At 40.4% G+C, this 11,297-nt stretch overlaps 1 protein-coding gene across 1 annotated transcript; it reads left to right on the top strand.

Annotated features, from left to right (window-relative positions):
- Positions 1–2,915: 2,915 nt before the first annotated feature.
- Positions 2,916–10,674, top strand: mapk11 (mitogen-activated protein kinase 11; the record flags this gene model as incomplete). Its single annotated transcript, XM_035678930.1, is given in 11 exon segments — positions 2,916–3,045; positions 3,156–3,214; positions 3,459–3,570; positions 4,438–4,467; positions 5,143–5,190; positions 5,280–5,394; positions 5,495–5,566; positions 6,003–6,082; positions 6,331–6,409; positions 6,610–6,783; positions 7,515–10,674. Coding segments are annotated over 11 exon segments (973 nt in total), but the record flags the coding sequence as incomplete, so codon positions are not given.
- Positions 10,675–11,297: the final 623 nt, after the last annotated feature.

The raw sequence follows: 11,297 nt of genomic DNA on the forward strand, positions 1-11,297 counted from the left end.
AAGCGTACCCTCCCCCATTTCAAATATATGCATACATAAGTTTTCCTCTTGATTTAATCAGAATGAATTACATTAACTGATAAGATCAGAAAACATACATAAAAAAGGTTTTCCTTTGTGGATAAACAGTGTACTTGAATAATCTCACATTGGATATTAGCTGCCCCTTCCCCCTACTCCGTTTTGAAACCGGAGGCGCACTAAGAGCTCGGATATAAAAAAAATACTGAGACAAAAGAAAAGGAGAGAAATCGATGCCTTGGCTGGGCTGTGTGTGCTGACAGCAGTGCAGTCAGACCCATGTATGGAAGATGGCAGGGAGGAAGGTATGTATGAGGCAGTGAGGCCTGGTTCATGTCAGAGATGGAGGAGACTGGCTGCTGTCCTGGCTGAAGCCCGGCGGGGACATCCGGACTGGCAGCAGGTGATTACAGGACAGAGAGCCACGTGGATGCACTCAGCCGTGCAAGAGTGTAGTTTACTCATGCATGTAAGCATTATAGGTCACCATGAAATGATACAGTAATATTTACAGTGAGTTTCATACTGCGGACAAAACAGGAGACATGCATCATTTGGTAGGCACTTCTACTTGAACTGTCTCAATGTGACCATATATATACTGCTCCTGCTGTGAGCTGAGTTTTTTAGGTTTTTAGAAGGAAAGGAAATGACAGAAATGGAAGGTTACACCAACTCCCTCCATGGATAGTTTATATACATTAGAAAGTACAGATTGTGTCTTTCAAAAAGGGGCGACAGTAAAATACAGTCAGACCAGAAACCTTTTTAGCAAATGGTTGCATAATGCCAGGGTTGTGTTTCTGGGCCTGCATGGGGCCCGTTTATACTGCACAGGGGGCGTGCTCAGACTGAAATTAGAAAGATGTTGTAAGTTAAAATAGTTGGAAATTGTGAGAGAGAGCTTGTTTGCTCTCTTACTATGAGTAAAATGAGAAGATTGATACCATTATATCTGTACACTAAATATACCTTTTTCACAGCAGCCATTTTGACATGAAATAGTAGGGCAAACACAGGCGTTGCCAGTGATACTAATAAACATTCCTGCTGTGAAAAGGGTCAATATTAAGATATTAAAATATAGATAGCATAAAGACTGGAAAGCTCAGCACATCTAAAGCCCATTGATTATCTTCCATCTTTTTCATTTAATCTGTACAAAAACCAAAGTGCACAACAACAAATAGTAGTTTTATGTCGCACTGTCACTGAACATCAGTCAGGGAGAAATAAATATATTGCTGAAGAGTCAGTTATGGATTACAGTTGTTCTCTCACGTTAAAATAATTCTCAATATATTGCATCTACTGTGTAACTGTCTCCACCCTCATCTAAAACTACGTGCTGAATACCAGGTGTTCTGCTGCTGACGTAACTGCCAAACTGTCAGTCTGGGTATTTGGTAAAATGATAAAGCAGGTTGTGGTTTCACAGAAAGAATACCTCATTACTGAGAAATTCTTGAAATAAAACTTCAAGTGTAAACAAAGAGGGGGGCTCCCTTCCAGTAATCATGAATCAGCACTATGCCACATAATAAAGTAATAAATAACATTTTATACCACACATTGAGTCCGTGTTTCATGCAAACAGCATACAGTGTGAATCTTCCTTCAAATATTCAGTCTCACTCTACTTTAAATGTCCAGTTTTTCCAGTGTTTCACTTCTTGCTCTGTAACTGCAGTGCTGTGCAGCATTTCTCAATTCTCACACGTTTCCTTCCTGTTTGTCTGTTCCGCTCTCTGATGGCTGTATTATTATTACTGCGAGTGTTGAAACGCTGGCATGGCCGAAAAGACATCACACCACAAAGGCAGTGGCATCAGTAGCAGCAGGGCTCGGCGTTCAATATGTGGAATGGCATTTACATTTCAAAAGAGGCAGATGAAATAAACTACGACACTTTTACAATATCTGACATCCTCACTTCTCTTGTTCCACCACATCCTCTTTCACCCTCTCCTCTTCTCTCTGCCTTAGTCTATGTCAGTCTGTCTCTCTCCACTCTCAATCATGTGTCACTAATATGTCATCAGCTGATAGCAGGTTTGACATTTGGGGAATTTAGGGAGTAAGAAGTGGACACACAGGGAAACAGCTTGCTTGGCTTTGTCCAAAATGACAACCCAATTTCCCTTTGGGGATTAATAAAGTCTATCCATCTATCTATCTATCTATCTATCTATCTATCATCTATCTATCATCATCTATATATCTATCATCTATCTATCTAGAGTAAAGTATCAAAATCCCCATGACACGAGAACTTCTAAACGCTTAACAAATTAACACATTATATCTGTAAAGTGTGAAGTAATAATTGGCCATTTTTTTGCCAGGAGACAATGTGCTGGGCTTTCATGTAACTTAGCATAATGTCAGGAAACAGTGGCATTAGCTAGCCTACTTAGCTGAAAGCAACAAAATCAGAGAAAGTGTGCCTGACCAAGAAATTGTCCTGCACATGACCCTCTTATAAAACCGCAAATCATCTTTTGCACGTTGTTTTTTGTATAGATTAAACAAGAGGAGATGTAACATGTAAACATCAAGGGTGGCGGTAGATCGTTTTTGTTGCCTTTGGAAAGAGCCAGGCTAGCTGTTTTTTCCTGTTTCAACTGTCTCCCTGGCTGTAGCTTCATATTTAAAGGACAGACAATAGAGAGGTATGCATTTTGTTATTTAACTCTGCAAGAAAGCAAAATGTCAAACTAATGTCAATTAGCATTTTTAGGCCCACTTGCAGTAAAAGCAATATGGTTTTCATTTAAAAAAACTCCCTTTTGGGGAGCCATGTCAACTGACATTTCATACAGTAAACAATAAGTATGTTGAAGTTCATTTAGACAAGTTTTTAATATTTATCTCTCTCTGTTTTCTCTCTCCAGTTCGGCGTATGATGTTGTCTTGCGACAGAAGGTTGCGGTGAAGAAACTGTCCAGGCCTTTTCAGTCTCTGATCCACAGCCGCCGCTCATACCGGGAACTCAGGCTGCTCAAGCACATGAAACATGAGAATGTTAGTGTTCCTTGAAAATACCCAGAGACAGACAGACGCAGCTCCCTGCATGTTTCCGCTCTGTTATTGATCAGTTCTGCTTGTCTCTGTCTCTGTCTCTGTCGCTGCAGGTAATAGGGCTGCTGGACGTCTTCACACCTGCTGCAGCATTAGAGGACTTCAATGAACTGTAAATCTTTCACCCCTCAATATTTACTACAATCTATATACAGCTGTCTACTTTTCACCAAAAATGAAAAGATTCTGTTATTAGAGGGCAAGGTGGTGTTGGTGGAGGCAATCCTAGGGGATTATGGGCTTGTAGATAGCTTGTAAATGTCTGACGGTTGCCATGGCAGCATCACTCATGCTCTCCTTTTAACTGAAACTCCCTACAACCCCACCATTTACACATACACTCTCCCATTTTCCAGCTACCTGGTGACTAACCTGATGGGCGCAGACCTCAATAACATCGTTAAGTTTCAGAGGTTGTCAGACGAGCACGTGCAGTTCTTAATTTACCAGCTTCTCCGCGGCCTCAAGGTAATCAACTGCATAATGATACACCTGCTGTACGGCGAACTGAATGCAACATACATAATGTATGTGTTAATATGCAGATAGTATACCACTGGTTCCTGACCGTTTTTGTCTGATGTACTGCCACAACTCAAGTACAACTGAACTGTCAATGTCTAGGTTGCTATGGTCAAGTCTGCTGTCATACTGCTAACTTAGAGTGGCAGAAGTTGGTCATTTAAACCATTTATCCATTTCTTTTTTTAGCTTTTAGCTATTTATTTAGCCTATTCAACCATTCTTCCATTGCTCTAATATTTCAACATCTATGCTATCCATTACTTTTAGCAAACTATAGAAATTGCAGTCTATTGCTTAATTATATCAACATTTATCCCTCACTCTTAGCTAAGTATTTCAACCATGTATCCATTACTTTTACCCAACTTCTCTGCTCACTTGCAGGTTTTGTAATGTAGTTTTTAGGTTTAACAGAGGACTCAATATGTGGATATGTATTGTACCCCTCAGGTACAAGTCCCCCCGGTTGGGAATCACTGTAGTATGTCATGGTTAAAGTGAATTCCACCTGTCAGCAATCTCTCTGTCAGAATTTGGAAACCACAGTCTATGTTGCACAAACACTCACTATATTTATATTGAGTTTGACATTCTGTTATTCTTTGTGAATTGTGTCCAAAGCTTGCATGCTAACACTGAATCAGGCCAGCAGCCGGCTGTTCGGCCTTCCCGGTTACCATGGGGCAGACAAAAGCAGTCTCCCTTTTGGCAGGGGCTAATATGGTGAACTGCACTGTTGACCTCTGTCTCCCTTTATGTCCTCTCTCTCCTCCCCCATCCTCCTGCCCCACCCCACCGCCTGTCGAACAGTACATCCATTCAGCGGGATTGATCCACAGAGTGAGTGCCTTCTCTTTGCCCTTCTTGTCATTTTGACTATCAAGCTTGAGAAAGCATAACAGCACTTGCCTGGTTTAAAATATAAATAAATAAAAACCTCTTTTAACATACAGCTTTCCCCCTATAAGGTAGCTTTAAGATCGGAAAAATCAACTCATTCCACACTGTCTGGCAGTATCATAAGCTTGCTCCCATTCTCCATTGAAGATAGGCTTTTGTTTACACTGAGTCTATATGGTTGCACCATTAATTGAAACGGAAATATTCTAGATGTCGTGGATAATTTTATACACAGTTCAGCCATGTGGTTCCCTTTTGGTTCTCCAAGTCAGTGAAATCCAGTTGCCTGGACATAAGGACTGAATATTTAATATTTTGCTACAAATAGAAAAGTCAGTCAGATACGGGACTCAAAATAGGTTGCAGTGACTTTAAAAGGTACAGGAATGGCTTTTTGGAAACCACTGATTTATAGTTGTAATAGTTGATTGGTGCCCTCAAGATGAATGTCTATGAGTCTGCTCTGTATAAATACAGTGAAAACAGCAAAAAATGTATTACAAACAAAAGCTGGTGGTTTATGTTGTTTTATATTCATATCTATCCTTCTCTCTGCAGATACATATTCATTCTAATCATGTTTGTCTCCTTTGTCTGCTTGACTATCTCTCCCAGGACCTCAAGCCAAGTAATGTGGCAGTAAATGAGGACTGTGAGCTGAGGGTAAGACTGACCTTCAGTTTAAACCTACAAATCCTTTACTGCAGCCTATGAACTCCATCAGTTAAAAAAATGGTCGTCCTGTTGCACAGATCATAGACTTTGGACTGGCCAGACAGACAGATGATGAGATGACAGGGTATGTGGCGACTCGCTGGTATCGAGCGCCAGAGATCATGCTGAACTGGATGCACTACAATCAGAATGGTAAGATGCCATTTAATAAGCTTTTCTAATATCTTTTTTTTAGAAGCATACTCATTAAATGTTAGTTTAACGATTTAACTTCTGGTGTTTTCTGTTCCAGTTGATATTTGGTCAGTGGGATGCATTATGGGAGAGCTGCTGAATCGAAAAGTCCTTTTTCCTGGCACTGACTGTATCCTTTATTAGCATGGCAAGAGTGTGCTGCAATTTGCAGCTTTTTTCCCCTCTTACCATCAACGTTCCATTACCTCTTTAAAGTGCCCTGTGGATCCAGACCTCTTCTGGATTAGCATTACAATCCCAGGCCTTTCTGAAGGGGAGGTGCGTCAACAGAGAGAAGTGGGGAATGAATAGGAGAGATGACAAAAGGCTGAATTATCTAGGTTGTTGTATTCGGTATTTAAGAGCAGAGCTAAAACGAATTTGATTTACTGGTCTTTGTGTGTTGTGGGACTTGCTGTCTAGAAAACAGGCGACTTTCAGCGGAGCCCAGCAAGTAGAGTTTCTGTCTAAGTTGATTTCCTGTGTGACAAGATAATTTGACGAGTCAAATCCTGCAGGTTGGTGACGTTTCACAAATCTTAACAGCCCTTAACTCCTTCTGCAAGACATTGACCAGCTGAAGAGAATCATGGAGGTGGTTGGGACTCCGACGCCCGATCTGTTAAAGAAGATCTGCTCTGAACATGTGAGAGAGGGAAGAATGTATAGAGGGAAGACTGGGAAGCACTTTTGGTTTAAAAAAAAGATGTTATGCACATGTTGCTTCTGCTGACGCAGGCGACCTGTTCTATTGGGTTAGCACTTTCCATTGACATGGCTGTTGATTGAATAGCCAATATGCGGCAGTGTTGGGGTGATTGATCACTAACTGTTTGAGACCAAATGATCCACATTGACACATGCCACAAGTTGAACGCTGGTCTCTATTCGCAGGCACAGAAGTACATCCAGTCTCTGCCCTTTATGCCCCAGCAGGACCTGGAAAAGATCTTCAGAGGCGCAAATCCACTAGGTGGGCGATGCACCACAGATTGGATTATCAACTTCTTAAATTCAATTGAAAGGCTTTGAGAGGCTGCTAGAGCTTTAGTTGCTGTCTCCATATTGCAAATTCAGTTACACAGACATGGCCCTTTGGGTTTAAACTTGTTTCCAACCTCCTACCGTATCCCAGCCGTCCTTCACCTCTCTGACTGTTTTTGTCTCTGTTAGCTGTCGACCTGCTGAAGCGTATGCTGGTTTTGGACTGTGATGGGAGGATCTCGGCCAGCGAGGCTCTGTCCCACCCCTACTTCTCTCAATACCATGATCCAGACGATGAGCCAGAGGCCCCGCCTTACGATCAAACACTGGAGAGTAAAGACCGAACTCTAGAAGAATGGAAAGGTAAAGCAAATTTGAAAGGAGCACAATATATGATTTAAAACAGCTAACAGTGGATAGCACAATAAAAGACTGACCATGAAGTAACTGCAGCTTATCCAAGGCATTTTAAAATTTCAGATATTGTCTCTTTCTTTTAAATTAATGCTCTCACTTCCTTTTATAAACAATTTTAGAAGGACAGATTTGATTTGCATTTAAGGAAGTGGCACAGAATGTTGCTACAGATCCAAAGTGATCTTCAAGCTGCAGAGCTTTTAATTTAGAGGATTACACAATGATGAGTTTAAGCTTGTATGTTTGTCGCAGGAATGCTGACTATACCACCAAATACTGAAATATTCAGAGTTGCCATTCGTAACGTCATAAATATGATTACGTTTCATTTCGTAGGGAAGTTTTATGGTTTGTGAAATGCCCCGGGGCTAATGTGAGTCATTGTGGATAATTTTTGTGCATGGTTTGCATCCTAATTTTTAAGTTTCTTTGATAGATCAGTATACCAAGCTGAACAAGCACAATTATAATAGCACTGTATAAAAGCTTGTTCCAGAGGTTGGTTGGTTTTTATATTAAATTACTCTGTGTTGCGACGATGAGAAGGGTTTTATACCATTTCATTATGGGTTTTTTTCACCTTAAACAGGTTTGAAATATTCCTCACAGCCTCTTTACATGGCTCAAACACTTCTAACGTGTTTTCTTTTCCCTTATTTCTCTCCATGTGTGCATAGAGTTGGTATTCGAAGAAGTGAACAGCTTCAAAGCATCCGGCAGCAAGACCGATAGCCTTCAGGCGGAGCAGTAATCCTTGTTCTGCTCTGCCTCAACCTTTACCTGAAGAAGGAACACATACTCAGTGAGCGGAAGAAGGACTGTGGCGGGCCAGCTGAAGAAAACTCTGTGTTCCCTCTGCTCACTGTGTGTTTGATTGCCTGTCATGAGTTTGTTTGAGCAGCAGGGCAGGACGGTCTCTACGGGATCAGATGCACACATTGCAATTACAGGGAGCATTTTAGAATCCGATAGAAGGAGCTTTCCAGTCCAGAAAGTTGCTTCCTCTTATGTTTCCGCTCAGTGAAGGTAAAATGAGGAACCATTCAACGTGGCTATATGTCAGGGATCGCAGAGGACGCAAGGGTTCATAGGAGGGAGCAACTTTATGGAACTGAACTGTGTTTACAGACTGGTAGAAGGGTATCAAAGGAAGAAAAAAGGGGAAAAAACGCACACTAGGATTTCCAAAGCAACGACAGAGTGCCGTCTGGTCCCTCATCATGACACATGCTATAAGCAGTCACTGCTTTCATATATGGTATTCATGTTTAAAGGCTTGCAGCAATGCCACATCATGCTTAGCATTTCGCCTCCATACTACTGCATGACTTATGAGCATTTTATTATTACAGAATATTACCGGTGCTGTATTGTAACCATCAAGACTGCTTATTGCATCTGCCACACTGCTGGAAAGCCAGCCTGAGGATTCAGAGAGCGGCATTACCAGGAAATGTGTTCAACTTTCAACCGGTTTTATCTGTATAATTTCCGCACAGTAAAAAAAAACAAAAAAAAAGGCAAACAAAAACTACTGCTCTTCCTTGGATGGAATCATCCTCTCCTGCTTACAGAATAGTAAACACCAACTGTGCTATTGATTAGCAAGGTAATTAATATATGCCAAAGCTGGAGCAGAGTGACTGTGCTGCAGGTCTGTGTTTACAGTGTGACCTCGCTTCTCATATACAGTTTCCGCTGATGGCTGATTTCTGATCACCTGTTGACAGTGCTCCATCAGGTTTCCATAGTTCTCTGCTGTGTCTTTTACAGCCCCGGTTTGTGTTTACAATAAATAAGATTACGGGCATTTTTGTAAACTGTTAGAAACAGTTCCCAGACAGTGTGACTCTTGTTGGATAATGATATATTACTCAACTGGTAGCTCCATCCAAGCAATGACTGGTCAAACCCTCCAGGCTGATGATTCCCATAAAGTAGCCATATTTGGCTGCTCGTGGCAACAAGGGAGCTCATTAGTGATCTTTCATTTTTCCGCCTTTTTTCAGTTTTCACGATGCTTGAGTGTTATAAAGAAAACAAACCAGAGTGTTCAGGTTCATTAGTGACCATGTTCTTTACCAAGACTGTGAGTATTTCACAAGTACAGTTCATAGCTTATTATATATAATATAATATATTATATATATAATCTAATTAACATTATTATACCCATACCCATCTTTAGGTACGCCCTCAAATACATTTGTATAAGCAGCTTGAGCTCAACACATATGCATATTATTACATCAAAAGGCTGACTTCTTCACTGACATTGTGTCATTTGTCTTGCAGCAGACTGGACTTTTAGTTCCACAAACCTTTTGCTGAGGTAGGAATAAACTGGTTGTGTTAAGCCACAGTGTGCAGAGCCAATGAACCACAAGTTTTCCAGCTTAATACTGAAGGTCAGTGGATGAAATGTCAATAGGTTAAAGAGCACAGTCTAGTACTCTGATATTAACTTAAGAAGTACAGTCTAGAACCCTAGTCTTCGGATCAGATATCTGATCATGTTTAATGGGATATAAATGTATTCATGAGCACACTTAAGATGCATTTACTGTACTCTGTTGGTGTTTTGAAACAGATTGTTCTCAGAAGTTTCGTCAAGGTTAAATAAATCTAATCAAGCCACAAACCTTAAATGTCAGCTTCAAAAGGAATAACTAATATGAACGCATTAAATGCAAATATAAGATGAACAACAGAATAAGAAGTAAAAGACATTTACACATGCCAGATGGCATTTGGGGTGACAAAAAGCTAAGAAATCAAGATTATCAATAAATCAAGTTTATATCTGACTGCTGCATCTACATTATTAGTTTGTATACTATCTGGATGCAGGTTGGACACCAAAGGCAGGTGTAAAGCAGATATAAATGAGTTTTACCTAATTGACTTTCTAAGTAGCAACACTTGTAAGTCTTTAGATTAGCAAATGAGCTGCAAGTTAGTTTTGATTTAGATAGTTGAAACACTAATATACTACTACAAATAGAGTATGGAATATACATGTGGTTGGCCCTGAAGCTTATTTGAGGTTTTGCTGCAGATATAAGACGAACAACTGAGTAAGAACTAAAGTTAAGGGAATTTGCAATCTGGGAGAGCTCATACATGAGGTTTATTATACCCGACTGCTGCAGATGCGTTCTTACACTTAACCTGTATACTATCTGGATACAAGTTGGACACTAATGGCAGGTGTAGAGCAGCACTAGCAGCTCTTTAGAGCCTCAAGCTCGTTCTGCAGAGTGTTCCTTCATAGCTGTGCAAGTAAACTGTGGTTCCCTGGCTTAATCCACTTACTCAATGAGATTATTTCTGCTAAAACATCAATTTACTATTTAGGAATAATAAAAAAAAAACACAAGAATAAAAAGGAAACCTGCTCTTAACTTTTTCCCCCTGCAATGGTTCACACTGGAATGCTACATGTAGCCTTTTGTGCAAGTCGTCCATTAACACTGGAATGCGAAATGTTGAATTTACAGTCCAAATGAATCAAAACTGTCTGTCTCAGTCAAAGCGTGTTAGAGCTCTGAATGTTAAAGTGTTATGTGCTTATGTGGATGTTGTATATGTGGTGGATTTGAATAGCAAACTGCAAATCGAATGTATACGTATACTGTATGTATGTTACAAGTTAGAAGCGTCTTTTGAATACATGGTGGCATGTGGTTCTACGGTAGCCATGAGTTTCAAATCACTAAACAGAATGTCTCCTCTCAGTTTTCAAATGATTCAGATGATTTTTTCATTCATCAACGGGTAACGTGACTTGGCAAGTCTTGGCTTCAACAGAATAAACACCGTCGTTTCTGTTTGGCAGTATGTTTCTTGTCTTATATATTCAGCCATTTTGATTTATAGACACCCCTGTCCACATACTCCACCACTGCTGCAACAGTTTGGGAAAGGCTCTGTCCTGTTGGTCGAGGTGAGTCTCATAAACATGTATTAAAGTTTTGTTAACGGGCCCTGACCTCAACTCCATCCACCACTGGAATTAATTGGTACGTCAACTGAGAGCAAGGCCTTGATGTCCAAAATCAATGGTTGAATTTAGTAGTATTGTGGCTGAATAAGAGTAAATCCCTGCAGCCAGGTTCAATAATATCGTAGAAAGAATACAGTATTGAAGGGATGCACTGATACCAATACTTGGATACCCAAAACAGTCTGATACTGTTCTCATGTACTCATAATCGTAATCATAAAACTATTTATTAGTGGAGCATGCCGGAGGAGGCGAAGCAGTGTCAGCAGTTTGGAGATATTTTAAGATGATGACAAAAGTAGAGCAAACTGCTCTGCTTTTGTCAAGAGGAGGGGTGTGCAGTAGAGAAAATGCATTCTGGGATAAGGTTCTGTGAAACAGGAAGCAAACAATAATATGTTATGAAATAGGTAGTTTAATACAAGTGAGAAACGTTTGATGAAAATAAAATGTC

Source organism: Morone saxatilis, unplaced genomic scaffold (assembly GCF_004916995.1).
Source record: "Morone saxatilis isolate NCDOM2014 unplaced genomic scaffold, NCSU_SB_2.0 Contig10, whole genome shotgun sequence".
NCBI lineage: Eukaryota > Metazoa > Chordata > Actinopteri > Moronidae > Morone > Morone saxatilis.